The 25,925-nt window shown below is 42.1% G+C and overlaps 1 protein-coding gene across 1 annotated transcript in view; it reads left to right on the top strand.

The window, feature by feature from the left end:
• Positions 1 to 25,689, top strand: part of LOC133559424 (transmembrane protein 26-like) — a 42,486-nt gene extending 16,797 nt beyond the window's left edge. The window contains exons 2-6 of the mRNA XM_061911166.1: positions 1,592 to 1,688; positions 11,280 to 11,366; positions 18,072 to 18,271; positions 18,516 to 18,595; positions 25,050 to 25,689. Coding sequence (XP_061767150.1) covers positions 1,592 to 1,688; positions 11,280 to 11,366; positions 18,072 to 18,271; positions 18,516 to 18,595; positions 25,050 to 25,351 — 766 coding nt within the window. The 3' untranslated portion in view covers positions 25,352 to 25,689. The remainder of the gene's footprint in view (positions 1 to 1,591; positions 1,689 to 11,279; positions 11,367 to 18,071; positions 18,272 to 18,515; positions 18,596 to 25,049) is intronic.
• Positions 25,690 to 25,925: the final 236 nt, after the last annotated feature.

Here is a 25,925-nt window from a genome sequence, read left to right as displayed (position 1 = left end):
CAGCTCCTTCTTCACCACAACGGACCGATACAACGTCCGCATTACTGAAGACGCCGCCGCCGAGCAATTGTATTGTTTTTAGCGGTCAACCCCCCGGTAAGCTAGCAATGGATGGATCAAAAAAGAGAAACATTTCTGATAAAAATAGAGCATTTAATGCTACATGGACAGATTAATTTGCTTTCATTGATGAGGAGGTTGTTCCTTTCCCTTTTTACTCAAATGAAATATGCCGCAGTTGCATGCTTTCAGAATACTGGGACGACTTGATTTTTTTTTTTCTAAATTCATCAATAAGGGAAGGACCAGTGTATTTTTTTTCGAATGTTCAAAATAATTTGGTGATTTGCTTATACCCAAAAATAAGATGTGAATCGTTGTCAAGTGTTTGATTTCATAAATTCTATAGCATACGTGTAACGAAACTATAAGTGGTGTTATCGTCATTTTAGGAATCGAACAGAGTTTGCGGCTCTAGTTGGGTTTTATTTGGGGGGAAATGGGCTCAAATGGCTCTTTGTATGCTGAAGGTTGCCGACCCCTGGTCTAGGTCCTACTAAACAATGACCAATAACATATTGTAGCAGTTTAAACATAAGGTAAGCATAAATATTTGTTTTTACAGTATGCATGAAAATTATAAAAAAAATTGAATATGACCCTGCAAACTGCAGGGTCATATTCACGGTGGCAGAGGGGTTAGTGCGTCTGCCTCACAATACAAAGGTCCTGAGTAGTCCTGGGTTCAATCCCGGGCTGGGGATCTTTCTGTGTGGAGTTTGCATGTTCTCCCCGTGAATGCGTGGGTTCCCTCCGGGTACTCCGGCTTCCTCCCACTTCCAAAGACATGCACCTGGGGATAGGTTGATTGGCAACCCTAAATTGGCCCTAGTGTGTGAATGTGAGTGTGAATGTTGTCTGTCTATCTGCGTTGGCCCTGCGATGAGGTCACGACTTGTCCAGGGTGTACCCCGCCTTCCGCCCGATTGTAGCTGAGATAGGCACCAGCGCCCCCCGCGACCCCAAAGGGAATAAGCGGTAGAAAATGGATGGATGGATGGGCTGCAAACTACAACCACGCAAATAAACAAGTTGGTCAATGAACACCTCTGTGACATTGCGGACTGTGTCCATGCCGTGTCATGGAAAGTTTTCCGGGAGGCTTTTCCCACGCGTGAGCGAGTTCCGAGACAGGAAGTGTTGTCTTGTTAAGTTTGCAATATGAAAGTGCATTTCCTTCTATTAACTGGATGACGAGCATCCTCTGTTAGGCTTCGAATTGTTCATAAATAAATCATCAGTGTATCAGGAGGAAGAGTTTGTACTTTTGGATGCAATAAAAAAAACACCCCATTAAGGCTGCGACTCACGATTATCTTTATTAGAAAATCTTGAGGTATTTATTAGTATTTAAGCTCAAAGAAAGCTGCTCTGAAAAGATGTAAAGTCAAAGACCTGGCAGTCCTGATCCTATAAACCTCTATGCGGTCAACGCGGTAATGAGACTAAATGTTTGCATGACATCATTCCTCGCCAGTACACTACACTCAACTCTTTTCATAGAGTTTGTTTTTCTTTTTTTCTCCCGCAGGTTTTCTCCACCAATTTTCCTTTTTCTAATAAGTATCATTCCTTCCATTTGGATCCTGGAGCTTCACCACCAACAGGACCAAGCCAGCGACCCCCAGGTACACACCACGTCGCATTGTAATAAGCACATTGTCAATATAATAAACAACTTGACTTTATCCTTCATTTTGATCACAGCAACCAAAAATACTGCAAATCCTTTATAAATATATTTATTGAATAATACTTCAACAAAACATGAATGTAAGTTCATAAACTGTGAAAAGAAATGCAACAATGCAATATTTAGTGTTGACAGCTAGATTTTTTGAGGACATGTTCCATAAATATTGATGTTAGAGATTTATTTTTTGTGAAGAAATGTTTAGAATTAAGTTCATGAATCCAGATGGATCTCTATTACAATCCCCAAAGAGGGTACTTTAAGTTGATGATTACTTCTATGTGTAGAAATCTTTATTTATAATTGAATCACTTGTTTATTTTTCAACAATTTTTTTGTTATTTTTATATATTTTTTTTCAAATAGTTCAAGAGAGACCACATCAAATGAGCAATATTGTAACGATGTGTCACTTCATTTCTGTTAGTTTTTTGTGTTTTGTATTTACTTCCGGTTCAGTGCTCTTATTTTGTTGTATTTCCTGTTTTTATTCACGGAGCACTATTTTTCTCTTTTCGTTGATTGGCAGCGGTTCACACCTGCTGTCAATCACACTAGTGTCTATTTATGTTTCACTCGAGCACTCCTCAGTGCTCGATGATAATATTATGTTGAGAACGTTTATCTGCACGACTGCTTTATGTTTGCTTTTGTTATTTTCTTTTGTGTATTAAATTCATCTTACCTCCACGCAACTCTCCTGGATTCTTGCATACTCGGGGACACACAACTGCAGCCATGCGACATCCCAACAGTATCATCGAGCCAGAAGAAAGTGTCCTCGCGAGAATCCCTGTCGGCAATCCTCAGCCGACGTTCTGGACCGCACAATTCCTGGAGGACTTGAAGGCCAGGTTTGTGCGGTCCCAGCCAACAGATGCGGACCCTCTCCCCGCGGCAACGCCACCGGCTTCGGCTCTCCGACCGGCGCGTCCCCCGCCGCCATCTTTCCTCTCGGCTCGACGGCTGACTACGGCTCTCCGACCAGCACGTCCGCCACTTCCTGCATGCCTCGCGGCTCCCGCGGCAACGCTACCGGCTACGGCTCACCGACCGGCGCGTCCTCCGCCGCCATCCTTCCTCTCGGCAACGCTGCCGGCTACGTCTCACCGACCGGCGCGCCCACCTCCTCCTTCACGTCTCGCGGCTCCTGCGGCTCCGTCGCCTACTGCGGCTCTCCGACCGGCACGTCCGCCGCCGCCATCCTTCCCGTCGTCTGCTGAGCTGCTTCTCCCTGCTCCTACGCAGCTTCCAGCGGCTGCTCCCCGGCTGCTCTTTCTGCCAGCTCCCGCTCTCTTTTTTGGATCGCCGAGAGCTCCAGTGGAGCCCACAGTGAGGTCACTTTTGTCCTCCTGCTGGGACTCGGCGCGGGACGTGTCTTCGTCCCTCTTCCTGGCCTCCTCCCGCCCGTCCCTGGTTTTCGCACCGGGGGACGCCGACGAGCAGGCATGTCTTCCCGCAAGTGTGGACGGTTTCTGGCAGCCGCCTAGTGGAGGGGGGCCCACAATACACTGCGGTGCAGCCAGGCACACACCGCTGTCATCTTCGCAAGCGTCTCCTTCCACGGAGACATCTACGTGCCTGGCGGGTTTTCGCACAGCCCCAACGCCGGCTCCACGCCTAGCCCCTACGCCGGCTCCACGCCTAGCCCCTACGCCGGCTCCACGCCTAGCCCCTACGCCGGCTCCACGCCGAGCCCCAACGCCGGCTCCACGCCGAGCCCCAACGCCGGCTCCACGCCGAGCCCCAACGCCGGCTCCACGCCGAGCCCCAACGCCGGCTCCACGCCGAGCCCCAACGCCGGCTCCACGCCGAGCCCCAACGCCGGCTCCACGCCGAGCCCCAACGCCGCCAAGAGCAGCACCACGCCGGGCTTCGTCACCGCCGGCATCCGCTATTCCTCGGCCAGCATTTGCTGCTCCTCGCCCGGCGTCATCTGCCGCTTTCACGCCGCCGATGACGCCTGCCGCTTCAACACCGCCGATGACGTCTGCCGCTTTCACGCCGCCGATGACGTCTGCCGCTTTCACGCCGCCGATGACGTCTGCCGCTTTCACGCCGCCGATGACGTCTGCCGTTTTCACGCCGCCGATGACGTCTGCCGCTTTCACGCCACCGATGACGTCTGCCGCTTTCACGCCGCCGATGACGTCTGCCGCTTTCACGCCGCCGATGACGTCTGCCGCTTTCACGCCGCCGATGACGTCTGCCGCTTTCACGCCGCCGATGACGTCTGCCGCTTTCACGCCGCCGATGACGTCTGCCGCTTTCACGCCGCCGATGACGTCTGCCGCTTTCACGCCGCCGATGACGTCTGCCGCTTTTACGCCGCCGATGACGTCTGCCGCTTTCACGCCGCCGATGACGTCTGCCGCTTTCACGCCGCCGATGACGTCTGCCGCTTTCACGCCGCCGATGACGTCTGCCGCTTTCACGCCGCCGATGACGTCCGCCGCTTTCACGCCGCCGATGACGTCCGCCGCTTTCACGCCGCCGATGACATCCGCCGCTTTCACGCCGCCGATGACATCCGCCACTTCCACGCCGTTGATGACGCCTGCGGTTTCCACGCCGCCGGTTACGTCTTCTGCTTCCCGGCCTGCTTCAGCGGCCGTGGATGTGGCCGTGCCCTGCGCACTCTCCTCTTTTTCGGCCAGTGATTTGGCCGTTCCCTGGCCGCCCGCCTCGCCAGTTCCAGCGGCGCTCTACGCGGCGCCGCCACCTGACTTTCCCTCGCTGGCTGCGGGGACACGAGGTTTGGCAACCCTCCACCAAATCCTCCCTCCACCCTCCCTTACATTTTGGACTTTTTTCCATTTTTTTTTCTTTCCCAGGGAACATCTGGTATCTGTTCCTTGAGGGGGAGGTCCTGTAACGATGTGTCACTTCATTTCTGTTAGTTTTTTGTGTTTTGTATTTACTTCCGGTTCAGTGCTCTTATTTTGTTGTATTTCCTGTTTTTATTCACGGAGCACTATTTTTCTCTTTTCGTTGATTGGCAGCGGTTCACACCTGCTGTCAATCACACTAGTGTCTATTTATGTTTCACTCGAGCACTCCTCAGTGCTCGATGATAATATTATGTTGAGAACGTTTATCTGCACGACTGCTTTATGTTTGCTTTTGTTATTTTCTTTTGTGTATTAAATTCATCTTACCTCCACGCAACTCTCCTGGATTCTTGCATACTCGGGGACACACAACTGCAGCCATGCGACATCCCAACAAATATTCTGCACTGTTATACAATTTAATAAATCAGAAACTGATGACATAGTGCTGTATTTTACTTCTTTATGTCTTTTTTTCAACCAAAAATGCTTTGCTCTGATTAGGGGTACTTGTATTAAAAAAAATGTTCACAGGGGGTACATCACTGAAAAAAGGTTGAGAACCACAGGACTACATGATGACTTTATTTAAGAAAATACATTCAGTATATTATAGTAAACATTAGTACTATGTACAGTATATTAAGTATATGAATACAGAACACATATATAACTAGAATTTGCAATTCCGGTAGGGATTGCGTGTGAATGCCCTATTTGCGCGAGCCGTTGAACCGCCGATACGCGTAAGCAGATCTGAAATGCTTGAATGTCCAGGGCGAGTGGTGTGTGTGGATGTTGGAACGGTTCGAATCGGTTGAGAATTGTGGGATATGGAGAGGTTTGTTTATTGCCCGTTCTTTTTCAAAGGGGGTCAATTCCTGGTAATTCAGGGTAATCAGGGAATTTTCAGAACCAGGAAAACTATGTGGCTTGAATGTCCAGGGTGAGTGGAGTGTGTGGATGTTGGAACGGTTCAAATCGGTTGAGAATTGTGGGGTATGGAGAGGTTTGTTTATTATACATTATTTTACAAAGGGGGGACATTCCTGGTAATTCGGGGTGATCAGGGAATTTTCAGAACCGGGAAATCATGGTGGCTTGAATGTCCAGGGTGAGTGGATTGTGTGGATGTTGGAACGGTTCAAATCGGTTGAGAATTGTGGGGTATGGGGAGGTTTGTTTATTGCCCGTTCTTTTTCAAATGGGGTCAATTCCTGGTAATTCCGGGTAATCAGGGAATTTTCAGAACCGGAAAAACATGGTGGGTTGAATGTTCAGGGTGAGTGGAGTGTGTGGATGTTGGAACGGTTCGAATCGGTTGAGAATTGTGGGGTATGGAGAGGTTTGTTTATTACACATTCTTTTTTAAAGGGGGGAAATTCCTGGTAATTCCGGTTAATCAGGGAATTTTCCGAACCGGGAAAACATGGTGGCTTGAATGTCCAGTGTGAGTGGAGTGTGTTGATGTTGGAACGGTTCGAATTGGTTGAGAACGGTGGGGTATGGAGAGGTTTGTTTATTGCCCATTCTTTTTCAAAGGGGGTCAATTCCTGGTAATTCCGGGTAATCAGAGAATTTTCAGAACCGGGAAAACATGGTGGGTTGAATGTCCAGGGTGAGTGGAGTGTGTGGATGTTGGAACGGTTCGAATCGGTTGAGAATTGTGGGGTATGGAGAGCTTTGTTTATTGCCCATTCATTATCAATGGGGGAAAATTCCTGGTAATTCGGGGTAATCAGGGAATTTTCAGAACCGGGAAAACATGGTAGCTTGAATGTCCAGTGTGAGTGGAGTGTGTGGATGTTGGAATGGTTCGAATCAGTTGAAAATTGTTGGGTATGGAGAAGTTTGTACTGTATATTGGCCAATCTTTTGCAAAGGGGGAAAATTCCTGGTAATTCCCTGGTAATCAGGGAATTTTCAGAACCGGGAAAACATGGTGGCTTGAATTTTTGGGGTGAGTGGATTGGATTTTGGAACAGATCATTTCAGATGAGAAATGTGGGCTATGCAGCCGATACCATGTTTCCCATTCATTGTCAATAGGGAGAAAATTACATGGAAATTTTGGGAAAGGGACAACATGTTGGGTTGGCAGTGTGGGTTGATAGTTGAATGGTCAGAATCGAATAAAAAAAAAATTGTGAAAAATTTTGAGAATTGTGGGCATTGTTTAACTATGAATACGTCCAGATATTTGGGAATTTCGGGAAAAACAGTAATTTTTGAAAATACAATACAACAATTGTCCTATATGATATGAATGGTTTGGTGTTGGAATTTATCATAGCAGTTGAAAAATGTTAACGGAGTAACAGTTTAAATTTAAATGGGTATTTCGGAATTCTGGAACTTTCGGGAAAACCGGGAATATGTACGAAAATGAAAATGGCATTTTTTTTGTCCCAATAAAGAAGACTGTTTTGAAAGTGGAATGGTCAAAAACAGTTTAAAAAATGTGGACTGAAAACTTTCCATGAAGAGGTGAAAATGGAGCTTGGGAAAACCGGGAATTCTAGGAATTCCTGGAATTTTTTTGAGTTTGAAAAATGGTACTTTGATTGACTGAAGTGAGTAGAGTGGGTGAATGTTTATGTTTCAAATCGGCTGAGAAATGTGTAAATTGTACAAGTTCTAAAAATGTCTCATTCATTTTGAATGGGAAAAATTTTATTCTGGGTAATCAGGGATTTTTTTTTTGGTGGGGTAGGGGGAAAGCTGACAATTCCTGGTCAAGCAAAACGTATAGATTTTCAAACGGTTCTGAAAAATGTGGCCTCTGGAGCACGCCAAAGTTTTGCGGCAAAATGATAATAATAAATAGATTGGTGTAGAATCTTTTATGTGTGAATGCTTGGGTATTCACACAATTGCCTCCATGAATACTCAAATAGAATAAAAATGATAAATAAAATACACACTCATTTCTTCATTGAATGTAGTTTATATGAATAAACTATATCCTTAAGATATTTTAAGTTTTCTCCTCTTTCGTTTACAACTTTACACAGATATGTATTGTTACAATCACAGTCACAAACACAGTGAGTGGTTCTTCAGGCTGCGATGAGGTGGCGACTTGTTCAGGGTGTACACCGCCTTCCGCCTGAATGCAGCTGAGATAAGCTCCATCACCCCCCGCCACCCCAAAAGGGGCAACGGGTAGAAAATGGATGGGTGGATCAATGGTTCTTCAGGTTAACAGTGTTCCAATTCGCACGTTTTTCGAGATCTGAGAATAATTGTATCGCTTTTGGTGAGTGGTTCTCAGACTTTTTTCCACCAAGTACCACCTCAGATTAAAACTTGGCTCTCCAACTACCATCATAATGACCAACATTAAAATACAGTGGCGTAGTAGGCCTAAGTATTCATTAAAAACAAGGCAGAGGTTTTAATTAACAAGTATATTTAATATTTTTGACCATTGTAAAATTACACCCAGTTTGACCAGTAACACTATCGGGAAAATAAAACACTGTATTTTAATCAAGTGATTATTTGGCGTACCACTAGTTGCAGTCCGCGTAACACAGTTTGAGAATCACTGCTTTAAGTGAGGCACTGTCATGATCCGTGGTTCGGATCATGTTTTTGATGTGTTCTGTTAGTTTTAAACTTCATTAGTTCCTGTTTTTGTTTTAGTTACCATAGCGACTTACGATTTTCACCTGCCTCTGGTGTTTGAGACGCGCACCTGTTTCCAATCAAGACACTTTTATTTAAGCCTGTTTTGCCAGTCAGTCGGTCTGGCGACATTGCTCCTCTCATGATTACTTCACGTTGCTCGTTTTCATGCCAAGTAAGTTTTGTTTATTCATGCCACAGTTTAGTGAGTTTTGTTTCTTGTCCATAGTTCTGTCTAAGTTGTGTTTTCACCTCGTGCGCCTTTTTGTTTGTTAATATTTTGATAGTGATTAATTAAAAATGTTCGTACCTTCACGCCTGGTCCAGAGTAGTCCGTTTGCATCCCGGGAGAAAAACCCCCGCAACAAGCTGCGAAAACCCCCACGTCATGACAGGCACACAGTGAACCCCGTAAGATCCGACCAAAACATCCATTTTTAGTCTTAGCCTATAGCTAAAGATGGACATAACTTTGTTTTTTCAACCATGTTAACAAAGAAAGGGAGTGTGAAGGACACTCCTGATGAGAAAAAGTACATTTTATTTATTGATTTAAAGACATAAATCATTAAAAACATGAGCATTACCATGAATTGATTAACTTGGACTTAAACAAGTTGCAAAACTTATTCGGGTGTTGCCATCTAGTGGTCAATTGTACGGAATATGTACTGTACTGTACAATCTACTAATAAAAGTTTCAATCAATCAATCAATCAATCAAAGTGTATAGCTGACTTGGCGAAACAATTGGAGGGTAGCAATGCAAGTTTGCACCAAAGTGAAGCAGACTTAGTCGATAACGTCAGCCAACGACGCTAAAAAAATGAAACGGATAACATTTATCCATGAAAATAAAGGTAAAACTTCAAAAATTTGAACATCGTGCAAAGCTTTTTTATGACAGCATTTAGATTTACAAGGTGAAACAAATTTTTGAAATAGGCAGTGATGGGCAGTAACAAGCTACATGTAGCTAAGCTATGTAGCTGAACTTCATTTTCCAGTAGCTCGGCTACTTTTTTAACGAGTAGATTTTCCTGTGGCTTAGCTACTTTTAGACCATTAAAGCTACAAACTACAGAGAAAGAAAATTGACTTTTAATCCAGGCTAAAAAAAAAATGGAGAAAATAAAATGACCTGGGCCCTGCGATGAGGTGACGACTTGTCCAGGATGTACCTCGCCTCTCACCCGATTGTAGCTGAGATAGGCACCAGCGCCCCCCGCGAATCCAAAGGGAATAAACGGCAGAAAATGGATGGATTGAAAATGACCTGGATGAATGAGAACATCCATACATACCGAGAAAATCCATGATGGAAACCCACAATAATGCGTGTCCTTAACCATATTTACACAAATGTACGCGTTTAGAGAAAACAATGTCCAAAACCTTAGTTTTTAGTTGTTTTTTTCTGTAAACCAAAATCAAAACTGCTCTCTTTATCTAAGACATCCAACAGAAATTTAGGAACACACATTAAGGTTAGTTAAGTTCATGAAAAGTTTTACCGCGTATAACTATAACCAACTGTTCCCAAGCAACACACAACTCATTGTTTTTTGTCAAGATATTAATAGATGCTGTTTTTTACTGTAGGTAGAGAAAATTACTAACATTATAGGGGTGAGCCAAAGAAAAGGTAAACTAAATAAATAAATACAGTGGGGTGTGGGGAGCTACTGTTGCCGTGTAGCTTCCTCTGTAGCTTAGCTACATTTAATGGATAGTAACTTGTAGCTTAGCTTACCGTATTTCCTTGAATTGCCGCAGGGTATATAGTATGCACCTGCCTTGAATTACCGCCTGGTCAAACTCGTGACGTCACCAGTGACACTTCCCCTGTCATCATTTTCAAAATAAAGGAGGCTGATTTCAATACCGGTAGTTTGAAATCACATAAAGGGAAGAAGATAAAGAGCTATTCAGTAGGATTTAAGGTCCAAGCTTACATCACACTCAATGTTTTACTGCATACCTTTAGTAAGTGCCGGAGTGAGAAGAGGTTTTAAAATAATTAGCGCATGCTTACTTTTACCGTATGCCTTTGGTAAGCGCAGGAGTGAGAAGAGGTTCTAAATTAATTAGCGCCCCGGCGGCAATTTAAGGAAATACGGTACTACATTTTCCAAGTAGCTTGCCCAACACTGGAAATAGGCTCCTAACAATGTATCAAACTCAAAATATTTCAAGCCTGCTTTTGTTAAAATTTCGAGGATTATGGCTTAAAAATATCTAAATTCAGGTTTTTCAAATACTGTAAACCATGATCATCAAAATTAAAACAAATAAAAATCTTGATGTTTCTCAATTTGCATGTAATGTGTTTATATCACTTATTGGTGTAATTGTTGATATAAATGAACTTTTGCACGACATTCTATTTTTTGGAGCTTCACCTGTCTGGGAAAGCTGCTGATGGTGTGTTTGACAGAGAAACAGATCAAAGAAGGTAAATGCTTAATATTGTCATTACATTATTTCGCAAAACTACTGTAGTTATTTGTAATACATTCTACTGTATTGTTGTATTATATTTCTCATCCAAACGTTTGTTTTTCCTGCTAAAAGACAAGTTAGAATTGTGCTGTTGAAGCACAGAATAAATAGATTTCACTTCATTTTGATGGGCGATACGGTTTCACAGTAAGACTTTTTCAAGGTACGAGCTGTGTGACAGAACCAATTAAACACTTATCACAAGGTACGACTGTTCGACTTTTTTTAACATGAAATATCAATAAATGACATCAGTGTCAACGTTAAACAATTTCTTAAAACAATCATCATGACTGTATTTAAATTATTCATGTTATTTATTGTATTTTACTTGTTTTGGGTGTGGTCTTTCAAGTTGTCACCTTTTCTTCTTTTTTTTTTTTTCCCCCAAAATGTTTTGAATCTATTTTTTTCCCCTCAAGTATTGACGAAGGCTGTGGTCGTGCTGTGTCACGGCCTCATGAGAGCTTGATCGTGAGGCGGGAGTCGTGCTGATAGAAGCAGCATTGCTCGTTTACAATAGTGTCACTCAAGTTCTCCTCTGTCTTCCAACCTTCTTGCAGTGCAAGAAGCTGGACTCGTGGGAGAACGTGAAGCGAGTGATCACCCTTAACGAGACCACCAACCTCACGTACCAGAACTACCTGGAGGTAAGAGTCGCTTTATATGAGGACTTTATCAGTATTTGTTTTTTGTGACACAACATATCTGCAAAAAACAGTGACTCTTATGTCAGATGATGTATTTATTGCTAATCCACTCATCCATGTGAGGAGTGGGAGGAGTAAAAATAAAGTCACTAAAATAAAGAGGATTTCTCTTTTTTAGCACATGGTTGTTTCATCAGACTGTCTGTAAATCCTTGTAATGACTTAAGGAAGCTGGGAAAATGCTGACAACAATAACTTTGCACATGTGATCTCCATACATTCGCAGGTGATTCATTGTAAGGATTTAGTATTCTTGCTCCAGCATTACAGGACTGTAACTCCTCAGAGTACTTGAAGCACATAGTTTCCATATGAGTTGGGAAATTGTGTTAGATGTAAATATAAACGGAGTACAATGATTCGCAAATCATTTTTAACCCATAATAAGTTGAATATGCTACAAAGACAACATATTTGATGTTCAAACTGATAAACTTTTTTTTTTTTTTGCAAATAATCATTAACTTTAGAACTTGATACCAGCAACACGTGACAAAGAAGTTGGGAAAAGTGGCCATAAATACTGATAAAGTTGAAGAATGCTCTTCTAACACTTATATGGAACATCCCACAGGTGTGCAGGCTAATTGGGAACAGTTGGGTGCCATGATTGGGGACGGCGTGGCGCAGTGGGAGAGTGGCCGTGCGCAACCCGAGGGTCACTGGTTCAAATCCCACCTAGAACCAACCTCGTCACGTCCGTTGTGTCCTGAGCAAGACACTTCACCCTTGCTCCTGATGGGTGCTGGTTGGCGCCTTGCATGGCAGCTCCCTCCATCAGTGTGTGAATGTGTGTGTGAATGGGTAAAATGTGGAAGTAGTGTCAAAGTGCTTTGAGTACCTTGAAGGTAAAAAAGCGATATACAAGTACAACCCATTTATTTATGATTGGGTATAAAAGCAGCTTCCATGAAATGCTACAATTTGGATGGGGTGAGGGTCACCACTTTGTAAGCAATTGTCGAACAGTTTTAGAACATTTCTCAACGAGCTATTGAAAGGAATTTAGGGATTTTACCATTTACGGTCCGTAAAATCATCAAAAAGTTCAGACAATTTGGATAAATCATTGCACATAAGCGATATTACAGACCTTTGATCCCTCAGGCGGTACTGCATCAAAAAAACGACATCAGTGTGTAAAAGATATCACCACATGGGCTCAGGAACACTTCATAAAACCACTGTCAGTAACTACAGTTGGTCGCTACATCTGTAAGTGCAAGTTAAAACTCTACTATGCAAAGCAAAAGCCATTTATCAACAATATCCTGAAACGCCGCCGGCTTGGCTGGGCCCGAGCTCACCTAAAAATGGACTGATGCAAAGTGTAATGGTGTTCTGTGGTCTGACGAGTCCAATTTCAAATTATATTTGGAAACAGAGGATGTGGTGTCCTCCAGAACAAAGAGGAAAATAACCATCCGGATTGTTATAGGCGCAAAATACAAAAGCCAGCATGTGTGATGGTATGGGGGTGTATTAGTGCCCAAGGCATGGGTAACTTACACATCTGTGAAGGCACCATTAATACTGAAAGGTCCATACAGGTTTTGGAGCAACATATGTTGTCATGCAAGCAACGTTATCATGGACGCCCCTGCTTATTTCAGCAAGACAAGTGTTACAACAGCGTGTCTTCGTAAAAAAAGAGTGCGGGTACTAGACTGGCTTGCCTGCAGTCCAGAACTGTCTCCCATGGAAAATGTTTGGCGCATTATGAAGCGTAAAATACGACAGCAGAGACCCCGGACTGTTAAACGACTGAAGCTCTACATAAAACAAGAATGGGAAAGAATTCCACTTTCAAAGCTTTAACATTTAATTTCCTCAGTTCCCAAACGTTTATTGAGTGTTGTTAAAAGAAAAGGGGATGTAACACAGTGGTGAACATGCCCTTTCCCAACTACTTTGGCACGTGTTGCAGTCATGAAATTCTAAGTTAATTATTATTTGCAAAAAAAAATAAAGTTTACGAGTTTGAAAATCAAATATCTTGTCTTTGTTGTGTATTCAATTGAATATGGGTTGAAAAGGATTTGCAAATCATTGTATTCCGTTTATATTTACATCCAACACAATTTCCCAACTCATATGGAAACGGGGTTTGTACTTGTATTTTGCATGAGTTTAGTGGTACTTTTTTTTTTGTCAAACATCCAAAAATTAAATTAACTGAGGTTGGGAAGAAAGAAAAGGTTAACAACTAAAAGGTTAGATTTTGGTATAGATTTTAAAGGGGAACTGCACTTTTTTTTTTTTTTTTGCCTATTGTTCACAATCATTATGACGATGGATGGATTTTTAAAAAATTCAAAAAAAAGTCTGCTTACAGCGGAGCCAAGGGGATGTCCTCTATTCCGCCCATAAAACCCAATAAAAAAACATACAAAAGGTGCCAACAATACTCTGTGTACATTTTGTGACTTGAATATTAAGCAAGTATTAGTGATATTGTTATTATAAGCGCTAACGCAGACAAACTATTTATAGCGGCATTAATTTTTAAATGAATGTGCTGCGTATGCTTAAAATAAACCAAAATACGTAAAAATTAAATGTTATTATAAGTTTGCCTGTTAGTACATCACATATATACAGTACTTACATCATGTATATAAAACCCTATTGTAGGTATTTTGATGTTTTTGAAGGGCTTTATAGGCAGAATAGAGCGGTTCCCACATGCTTCATTGTAAGCGGACGTTTGATCGCATTTATTTAATATTCAGAATGCATTAAAAAAAATACATCCGTTGTCACGTAATGATTTTTTTCTACTTGTAAAACACTTCCTCGTGGGGTACATGACATGTAATAGCTGTTCTTTGATCAAAATTTTGCATAATTATGTTTTACAGACCGTCTTCAAGCTGCTTTCTGACAATCTCTTTCGGATGGGGCATTTTGTTAGCGGTCTTATTTATGTCTCCACTTCGATTATGTCTTTTCCCCGCTTTCTATGTTGAAGTTTTCAGCACTTCCATATGGAGTCTATACTGACTACTTTTTATTATAAATGGCAACAGCGGAGGAAGCATGTGCATGTACGAGCCAGTCTGCCCCGTAACAGAAGGATAGCAGAAAAGAAGGAACTTATTGAATACAGTGTCAGACTACAATGGCGGATTCGCGCAAAGATCTTTAAGTAAACTTCTCCCATAATAGAGATATTCGCTGACGTTACAACCGGGAAAAATGTCACAAAGTGGGCAAATTCCTAACGGCTCGCTTGGGAGAAGTATGAAGCAAGGAAAGATTGTTTTATAAATGTCTCTGCCACGTTTCCATGGTCACATTTGACATTTTCAGGACTTATGTAGATCCCAAATACACAAAAACAGGCACCGATAGGTAAGAAAAGTTACTTTTGCACAATAGGGGCCCCTGTTGAGGCATCTCAACAGTACATCGGGGTGGCGCAGTGGAAGAGTGGCCGTGCGCACCCCGAGGGTCGCTGGTTCAATCCCCACCTAGTACCAAGCTCGTCACGTCTGTGTGTCCTGAGCAAGACACTTCACCCTTGCTCCTGATTGGTGCTAGTTAGCGCCTTGCATGGCAGCTCCCTCCATCAGTGTGTGAATGGGTAAATGTGGAAGTAGTGTCAAAGCGCTTTGAGTACCTTGAAGGTAGAAAAGCGCAATAGAAGTACAACCCATTTATCATTTATTTAACATTTCCCTATTATTAGCTGAGGCATTAGCGTCTTAGGGTGTCAAGGGCCTCCATATGGGCTGGGCTCCCACATTATCTATTAATTTAACAAATTAATAATTATACCCACTCCACATCCATTGCAGCCGATCACACGGGAAGGGGGTCCCTACATCTGGATTCCCTTCTCAAGGTTTCTTCTTATTCCCCAGCTGTGGTCTTTTGAGTTTTTCCGGATGTCAGTTTAGATCAGGGGGTGTTGTTCTGAGTTTGTGAAGGTCTTTGAGACATTTGACGGGCTATATGAATATCTTTAGATTTTTTTTTTTCTTTTAAATTTCTGCTCCTTAAGTCAAAATTTACATAAAAAATATCATTGATATTTTGGGTAAATGCTAAAAACTTTTCCAGTGACAGAAATGTAAGTCATCGCCAACACTAAGAATACCATACCATTGAAAAGCCATTTAACCTTAAAGGTAGTGTGTGAATGTGAGTGTGAATGTTGTCTGTCTATCTGTGTTAGCCCTGTGATAAGGTGGCGAGTTGTCCAGGGTGTACACCGCCTTCCGCCCGATTGTAGCTGAGATAGGCTCCAGCGCCCCCCGGGACCCTGAAGGGAATAAGCGGTAGAAAAAGGATGGATGGATGGATGGATGGGTGGGTACAACGATTGACTCTGAGAGTGCAGAATCAGCTCCCTTTTGGTCCCAAAGCCAGATACTTAGAGCCAAAACCTTCCAGACTGGATGGGTGGATGGGTACAACGATTGACTCTGAGAGTGCAGAATCAGCTCCCTTTTGGTCCCAAAGCCAGATCCTTAGAGACAAACCTTCCAGACTGAGTTCCTGCCAGACCCACCGGGTCAGACTGACATAGTTAGTCACCAATCCACATGCACATCACAAGTCATGAGTCAAAACGGTGGGAGGGAAAAAAAGCAAAATGTAGTCCTTTAGACTCCTTAGAGTCCTTTAGAGCGTCACTCTAGTGACTTGAGAACTCTGAGAAGGTTTTTGGTCAGCAATGTCAAGGGAGCATCTCAGAAAAATTGGCTTGTCAGCATGGAGAGAATAAACATTTGAGAAACATCACACAGAGATGCAAGTGTTGACGCGCTGGTTGGAGCAGCAGACGTGAAAGTCTCAAGCAGACAAACAGCCTTCTCAAGAGTACTGCACCTAATTTAACATTGAGAAAGCTTGAATACATTTTTGATTGCTACAACTAAAGGCAGAAATAAAGTGTGGTTGACAGTTGATTGAGTATACAAAATGATAACGATATTGGAAAATACAAAATTGAAAAAAAGCAGGGGTAAAAACTACTTTTAATGTATTGTACCTTTAAGGGCGGTGTGGCTCAAATAGGAGAGCGGCCACCCAGAACTTAAGGGTTTCTTGTTAATCCAACCCTCGACATCTTAGGCACTGTCGTTGTGTCCTTGGGCAGGACACTTTACCCACCTTGCCTCCAGTGTTACTCACACTGGTGTATGAATGTGAGTGAGTGTTTGGTGGAGGTCGGTGGCCAAGTTGGCTGCCACCTTTCCCTCAGTCTACCCCGGGCAGCTGTGCCTACAAATGTAGCTTACCGCCATCACTGTGTGAATTTGGATTGACTGAATGATGGTTTCTCAGTGTGAAAAGCTTTTAGTCACAAGAAAAAAGGCTATATAAATCCGATCCATTATTATTATTTCATGAAGTAGTCGTTAAGGCACCAAAGTTCCATTGTTTTAAAAAACATTTTATGATATCAATACTACATGAAGTGCTCAGATATGTGTTCCGTGGTGTACTCCAGTCTAAAAAGCAGCAATTTCAACGTCTGTCTTAATTCTACTGGCATAAATTCAATAAAACAGCTTTGGGATTCGACAACAAGATAGGAAACAGTTTTATAAATTTAAATTAAAGCCTTTGTGGGTCTGTCACCACGCCCGTTTATCCCAAGAGTTGGGGACACACCTCTAATATCTTTGCTTTGTTTCACAGAAGAAGTAGCCTTGGTTGTCGCTCATGAAGTCTGTCATGATTAGTAGTGTTGTTGTTGAAAGGGAACACAAACCTTTCCTTTCTGAGTTGGGGAAAGTTAATTCTAGATTAAAAATCATGCCTCACACCTGAATAGTAGAAGGTTGTGGACATAAACCGTCATGTTGTTCAACTTTGACAGACAATTTATACCCGGAGATGGCGAGAAAGACACGAAAATACTATTTTTTTATCACTTCACTAGAATTATGATTAATTGTTCATTTAAACGGGAAGATATAAACATCCCATCACTCTTTATCCCAGTGAGAGCAGACATTGTACAGTAAGTTATTGTTCTATATCTCTTTTAGCACTTAGCCATGATGCTTCTAAAACTTGTCGATCATCCTCCTTATATCCAGCCTCAAAAATATACGTTTCTGGATCATCATTTGTCCCAAAGTAGCCTTGGTTGTCGCTCATGAAGTCTGTCATGATTAGTAGTGTTGTTGTTGAAAGGAAACACAAACATTTCCTTTCTGAGTTGGTGAAAGTTCATTGTAGATTAAAAATCATGCCTCACACCTGAATAGTTGAAGGTTGTGGACATAAACCGACAAGTTGGTCAACTTCGACATCCGATTTATACCCGGAATAAGCGAGAAAGACAGGAAAAGACAATTTTCTTATCACTTCATTTGGATTTTGATGAATTTTTAATTTAAACAGGACGATTTAAACATCCCATCAGTCGTTATCCTAGTGAGAGCAGACATTGTACAGTAAGTAAGTTAAAATTAATATAGTCCTTATTTCTTAATGTTTGGTAGGATGGTGGTGGTGGTGGGCAGAGCAGAGGTTATAGGGACGGCTTCAGTAACATCCAGCAGATTTTTGTATCATCACATGGACCAATTAAGTTTGCCACATGCTAAAACATGAGGCCAAGTGTAAACACATCCAGAAGTCAATTTTCATATAGGGGACTTCAGCTATGTCTTCATTTTCCAGAATATCAACCAGGCGTTGTGCTCCAATGACTGGATCCTGGCTCTTCACCAGATCCTGCTCATCCTCCTCATCGTAGGGAAGTGGCTCCTCCCACTGGGGGGCGGGGTCACAAGGGACGAGCTCTCTCAGCTGCTCCTGATCTTTGTTGGGACGGCGGCAGACATCCTTGAATTCACGAGTGAGACGCTCTCAGATGTCAAGTGGGTGGCTCTTACGACGTTTGCATGATGGCTGTGGCAATGCCTTGTATTTAACCGTCACACATGGATGGATGCGTCATACCGATCAGTCAATCAAAATGGGAAACTGTAAATACATTTAGGATTTCCCAAGCTCTCGACCTGTCATAGCTCTGTACACTCTTATGTATTTGTAGTACCAAAACACTTTTAAAGATCATATACAGTAATATTTGAAGTTCTAACTCTGTATTGTCTTTTCCAGAGAGAACAGTCCTCAACTGGTGTATATCATCCTAGCCGTGTGGACCTGGAGCATGTTGCAGTTCCCTCTACATCTGGCTGGTGAGTTGAGGACAAACAATTGGAAATTTTCTATGGCATTAAGGTCCAGAAACTGGCTATACCACTCCAGAACCTTAAAGGGGAACATTATCACAGTTCTGAAGGGTTAAATCCAATAAAAATCAGTTCCAATGGCTTATTTTATTTGTCGAAGTTTTTCTCAAAATTTTACCCATCATGCAATATCCCGAAAAACGGCTTCAAAGTAACTGATTTAACCGTTGTTATATCCACCTGTCCATTAGCCTGTGACGTCACAGAGTGACCACACAGAAACAAACATGGCGGATAGCACAGAAAGGTATAGCGATATTAGCTCGGATTCAGACTCGGATTTCATCGCCGTAAGCTATTCAACAGATTACGTATGTATTGAAACGGATGGTTGGAGTGTGGAGGCAGGTACCGAAAACTAAATTAAAGAAGAAACAGAAGCTTTTGAGCCTTATCACGATTGACAGCGGCACGGGAGGAAACACGGACAAATTCGGCGATCGCCTTCTAACCAACGATTGGTATGTGTGTGTTTGGCATTAAATGTGGGTGGCGGGAAAGGCTGGATGCAAATATAGCTACAAATGAGGCATAACGATGCAATATGTACATATAGCTAGCCTAAATAGCATGTTAGCATCGATTAGCTTGCAGTCATGTCGTGACCAAATATGTCTGATTAGCACACTCCACATAAGTCAATAACATCAACAAAACTCACCCTTGTGATTTTGTTGACTTTATCGTTAGAAATGCATCTGCTTTGAGTGTCGCAGGATATCCACACATTCTTGACATCTTTGTCGTAGCATAGCTGTCGTCGTTACAGTGTGCAGAACAAACAAGGGACTTTCGCATCTTTTGACCACTGGTGCAACTTGAATCTCTGTTCGTGTTGTTACACCCTCTGACAACACACTGACGAGGCATGATGTCTCCAAGGTACCGAAAAACAGTCGAAAAAACGGACAATAACAGAGCTGATTTGACTTGGTGTGTGTAATGTGTTTGAGAAAATGGCGGGTCGCTTCACGATGTGACGTCACGGGTGAAAGGTCATTGCTCCGACAGGCGTACAATAGAAAGGCGTTCTGTCAGGCTTTCCCCTGACAGTTTGTCTATGTTTTAGTTTTTTCCTCTGCATTTGTCTGTTTCCTCTGTGTTTAGTATTTCCTGTCCTTAGTTCCTGTCTAGTGCTCTTATTTTGTCAGCTTCCTGTCTTGTTCCCTGAGTGCTGTGTTCCTCCTCAGCTGCAGCTGATTGGCACCTGGCCACCAATTGTTGCCAATCAGCCCGCTCCTATTTGTACCTGCTTTGTCTTGTGTCAGTGGCTGGATCATTGTATTGTCATTTGTATTGTCGTTGCCACATGTCGCTCTTGTCGTGTCGTTTTGTTACAGCTACTACCTGTCGTGCTACATTTTGTCCTGGTCGTCGTAGCGGTAAGCTGTTTCTGTTAGCATTAGCCATTTCTAGTTTTTCCTGTTTGCTACCCGCTAGCTTCCACGCTAGGTCCTTTTTTGTTTCTTGCTAGCTTCTATGCTAAAGACCCTTAGTTTGTTGTTCCGCCCATGTTCGCGCTTTTGTTTGTAGCCTTTGTTTGTTCTAGTTCTAGTATTTTAAATTAAAACCATGTTTTCCCATTCAATGCCTGCCTCCTTCTCTGCATCTTGGGGTTCGACATCAAATAACTGTGACACGTTTAAATCGCCAAATTCACCCTTTTAGAGTTCGGAAATCGGTTAAAAAAACATATGGTCTTTTTTCTGCAACATCAAGGTATATATTGACGCTTACATAGGTCTGGTTATAATGTTCCCCTTTAATGTGCTTCTGATTTAGCCAGTTTTGCGTTGCCTTGTGGGTTATTGTCATGCTGAAAGACCTATCTTCGGTGGTCTGGCTAAAGCATAGCAGTTGTCATCAAAGACTTTACAGTTCATTACCTCATTATTTGGCCTCTCAATGCGATAAAGTCTTCTCGTACCTTTCAAGAAACAGCCGCATAGCAGAAGTATTGTAACCCATCTCCATGTTTGGCAGTAAAGACAGTTTTCTTAGGCTCATTTTCAATATTTTTCTTCTTTGTCGATAAAAGTTGATGTTGGCGTTGTCTCAACTTTGGTCTTGTCAGACCGCATCACATTCTACCAAGCCTTTTCTGAATTATCTAGGTGTTCAGCTTTGTTCCCAGTAGAGATAAACATCCCTACAATGTTCCCAATCAATCAGATCTTTTCGATAATGTACATGTAAGTGGAGCCTCCTCGCCAGTGATTCCAATAAACACCAGTATGATGCTTTTAAAGCCCATGAATTAAACGCTCCATAGTGCTTGACTGAGAGTTCTTATTGTGCGGTGTTTATCCTGTGTCCTTTTTGTAAGGGTGCGGCCGTGTCCAGTATGTTTGTATACCTTATAAACACACATAAAGTCATTATAACATGTTCATAAACATGTGCTCAGACTTCACCTCGGAAAAAGCTGAGGCTTGAATCATTTTGATTAGTTTATTTTGTCAGAGCCTATTTAAGCTGGCTGGATATCAGTTAGCAAAGCAGAGGTCTTTCTAAGTGGCTTTGGCTTCAAGCACTTATTTAGGTTATAGAGTGCATAATGTATACTACACATTTGAGCAGTTCAATAACTATACAAACTAGAAAAGCACTCGGATAGCGCACTTCCTGTGTCCAATCAGAAAGAATCCTTAAAAAAAATCCTGAATCCAGTCTGCGGTCAGGATCACCCACAAAATCTAATCCCATCCCTGACATTTCCTAAAAATGTGCTTAAAATCTGCCCATAAATTTGTGAGCTTTTTGGTAACTAACAGATTGACAAACAAACCCCAGTGAATACATAACCTCATGGAAAAGGTAATTAATGGAAGAATAAATTAAACTTCCATGTTCCATCCGTCCATCCATTTTCTACCACTTGTCCCTTTTGGGGTCGCTGGAACCTATCTCAGCTACATTCAGGCGGTAGGCGGGGTACACCCTGGACAAGTCGCCACCTCAACTGCCATTTTCGTGCGTGTTAGATACTGTATGTTCTTCTGTCGCTTCAAGACAGGAGGGTTAGCTCTTTGTTTCGGTCCAAGCAGCTGAGGGCAATCGTTCTCAAAGGGAGTGAACCCTCTTGGCAGTCATTCACTCTCTGACTCTGTGGGTGGAGGCGGGACCACAGAGAAGTTCAGCCTCATAGTGTAAACGTAAGCTAAGATAGTATAAATAATCTGGATCATCCCCAAAATCTAAACACTTGTTCCTTATCCCTTTTCGGACCGAACCTGAAAGTTCAATTATAATCAGGCCATACATTTATTAGTTATGTTGCTAACTAACGGACAAACCTTGGTGAATACATAACTGCCTGGCTGCGGTAATTACTAGATACAATACAAGTAAACCTAAGCACAAACTTAATCTCTGTTAATTGTTTGTTTGCTAGGTGGTATGTCTTCTACAAACCCCGTTTCCATATGAGTTGGGAAAAATTGTGTTAGATGTAAATATAAACGGAATACAATGATTTGCAAATCCTTTTCAACCCATATTCAATTGAACACACTACAAAGACAAGATATTTGATGTTCAAACTCATAAAAAAATTTTTTTAATGCAAATAATAATTAACTTAGAATTTCATGACTGCAACACGTGCCAAAGTAGTTGGGAAAGGGCATGTTCACCACTGTGTTACATCACCCTTTCTTTTAACAACACTCAATAAACGTTTGGGAACTAAGGAAACTAATTGTTGAAGCTTTGAAAGTGAAATTCTTTCCCATTCTTTTTTTAAGTAGAGCTTCAGTCGAGCTCCGCTGTCGTATTTTACGCTTCATAATGCGCCACACATTTTTGATGGGAGACAGGTCTAGATTGCAGGTGGGCCAGGAAAGTACCCGCACTCTTTTTTTTACGAAGCCACGCTGTTGTAACATGTGCTGAATGTGGCATTGCATTGTCTTACTTAAATAAGCAGGGGCGTCCATGAAAATGACGGAGCTTAGATGGCAGTACATGTTCCAAAACCTGTATGTACCTTTCAGCATTAATGGTGTCTACACAGATGTGTAAGTTACCCATGCCTTGGGCACTAATGCACCCTCATACCATCACAAATGCTGGCTTTTGAACTTTGCGTCGATAACAGTCTGGATGGTTTGCTTCCCCTTTGGTCCGGATGAAACGATGTTGAATATTTCCAAAAACAATTTCAAATGTGGAGTCGTCAGACCACAGAACACTTTTCCTCTTTGCATGAGTCTATCTTAGATGATCTCGGGCCCAGAGAAGCCGGCAGCGTTTCTGGATGTTGTTGATAAATGGCTTTCGCTTTGTATAGTAGAGCTTTAACTTGCACTTACAGATGTAGCGACAAACTATATTTAGTGACAGTGGTTTTCTGAAGTGTTCCTGAGCCCATGTGGTGATATCGTTAGAGTATAATGTCGGTTTTTGATACAGTGCCGTCTGAGGGATCAAAGGTCACAGTCATTCAATGTTGGTTTTCGGCCATGCTGCTTACCATTGAGTGATTTCTCCAGATTTTCTGAACCTTTTGATGATATTATGGACCGTAGTTGTTGAAATCCCTAAATTTCTTGCAATCGCACTTTGAGAAACGTTGTTCTTAAACTGTTTGACTATTTGCTCATGCAGTCTTGGACAAAGAGTGTACCTCGCCCCATCCTTTCTTGAGAAAGACTGAGAATTTTTTGGAAGCTGTTTTTATAGCCAATCATGGCACCCACCTGTTCCCAATTAGCCTGCACACCTGTGGGATGTTCCAAATAAGGGTTTGATGAGCATTCCTCAACTTTATCAGTATTTTTTGCCACCTTTCCCAACTTCTTTGTCACGTGTTCCTGGCATCAAATTCTAAATTAACGATTATTTGCAAAAAAAAATTTTTTTTCAGTTTGAACATCAAATATGTTGTCTTTGCAAATCATTATATTTCGTTTATATTTACATCTAACACACTTTCCCAACTCAAATGGAAACGGGGTTTGCACTTTAACCATATGATATTGTTTTTTTAGCCCTGCCAAATAAAAAAAACAAGAAAACAGAAATAATCTTAAATTGTATGCACTTGTTAGAGCTTCATGTCTTTTTCCATAGATAAAACATCCCTGAACGGTTTAATAAAGTTGACTTAGTTTATTGATAATTTAAAGGCCTGAAATGAGATTTTCTTATTTAAACAGGGATAGCAGGTCTATTCTATGTGTCATACTTGATCATTTCGTGATATTGCCATATTTTTGCTGAAAGGATTCAGTAGAGAACATCCACGATAAAGTTTGCAACTTTCGGTGCTAACAGAAAAGCCCTGCCTCTACCGGAAGTCGCAGACGATAACGTCACATGTTGATGGCTCCTCACATCTTCACAATGTTTTTAATGGGAGCCTCCAACAAAAACAGCTATTCGGACAGAGAAAACGACAATTTCCCCATCAATTTGAGCGAGGATGAAAGATTCGTGTTTGAGGATATTGATAGCGACGGACTAGAAAAAAAGACACAAAAAAAACGCGATCACATTGGGAAGGATTCAGATGTTTTTAGACGCATTTACTAGGATAATTCTGGGAAATCCCTTATCTTTCTATTGTGTTGCTAGTGTTTTAGTTAGTTTAACAGTACCTGATAGTCGGAGGTTTGTGTCCACGGCCGGGTGTTGACACCAATGTCTCAGGGAAGTCGACGGCAGCTGATCTCCGGTAAGAAGCGACTTTTTACCACAATTTTCTCACCGAAAACTGCTTGTTGACATTCGGTCGGAATCCATGTTCGCTTGACCGCTCTTATCCATAGTAAAGTTTCAGCTCCGGGAATTTTAAACAAGGAATCACCGTGTGTTTGTGTGGCTAAAGGCTAAAGCTTCCCAACTCCATCTTTCTACTTTGACTTCTCCATTATTAATTGAACAAATTGCAAAAGATTCAGCAACACAGATGTCCAGAATACTGTGTAATTATGCGGTTAAAGCAGACGACTTGTAGCTGTGTGTGTGTGCAGCGCTCATACTTCCTAAAAACCCGTGAGGTCTTGCGTACACGTCATCATTACACAACATTTTCCCGGGAAATTTAAAATTGCAATTTAGTAAACTAAAAAAGCCGTATTGGCATGTGTTGCAATGTTAATATTTCATCATTGATATATAAACTATCAGAGTGCGTGGTCGGTAGTGGTGGGTTTCAGTAGGCCTTTAACATTGATTTTGACAATGATGAAACTGTGGCATTTAAAATCATATGACTTGGCTTCATAAAACTTAATACAATAACCAAAACAAGCACATGAAAGAGGTTCATATTTTTTTGTCTAGTTCTAAAAATTAAGAATAAAAAAACAAGCAGTAGTTTTGGCTCAAAAGTCAAAGGAGACAAATAATGTTTCTACCACCACTTTCTATTTTTCCCCTCCATGTTTCCTCACAGTGGTGAATTCCAAATCAGACTCCGGGGACGAGCATGGCGGTGCGCAGAAAGTCTCCCTCCTGACAAAACACAGCACAGACATGTGGGGTATCGTGGAGGCCTTGTTTATCCAGGACGGGCCCTTCCTGATGGTCAGACTCACTGTCATGACCTACTTTGACGTCTTCCACCAGATGCTGGTGTTCTTCGCTATCAAGAACTTCCTGGTGGTTATTTTGAACTTTTACAGACTGGCTGTTATATGCCAGGACTTCAGACCTTCCAGGAGCGGCAACAGCGTCCAAGGCAGCGCCATCCCATAGTGAAATCAGTCTCAGTGAAAGTGGGAATACCAAAGTTATCCTTTGTTGGAGTATAATGCTCTTGTACTGTTGTGTTTTGTGTCATTTAATTGTGCATTGATTAATAACGGAGGAGAAACATGTTTTTACCACGCGGCATCAAAGCGAGGCTCATCTCGTTGCTGTTTACGATTTGTAAACGCACACAAGCCATCCTCGGTGGCCTGTTGATCAACGTCCTCAGACGTTTGGACTGAGTAACTTTAATGTTGTTAAAGCAAACAACACCAGCAGACAAACAGGAAAGAGGAAGCAAAGCCGGAAAAAAGGAGTGTATGTCTAGGTCTGGAAATGTGTGGGCTGGGAGTTGGAGGGTGGGGGGGGGGTTCTATTCAAAGTTTGTCAGCACAAAAACAATTTTAAATGGTATAGGATAGAATTTCCATTTGCATTCTGTCTGGAATATTGTTCAGTTGCAGTCCGAAAAAGGAAAGGACGTGAAGAGAGCAAAGAAGACAAAGTGTCTTCACAGTCTGTGAAGTGCTGATTGAATTGGACATCGAGGGACCGTTTGAACTCAGCCAGGAAGGTGAAA

Source organism: Nerophis ophidion, linkage group LG09 (assembly GCF_033978795.1).
Source record: "Nerophis ophidion isolate RoL-2023_Sa linkage group LG09, RoL_Noph_v1.0, whole genome shotgun sequence".
Taxonomy (NCBI): Eukaryota; Metazoa; Chordata; class Actinopteri; order Syngnathiformes; family Syngnathidae; genus Nerophis; species Nerophis ophidion.
The sequence above is the reverse complement of the archived record's forward strand: the minus strand, read 5'-3'. Positions and strand labels throughout refer to the sequence as shown.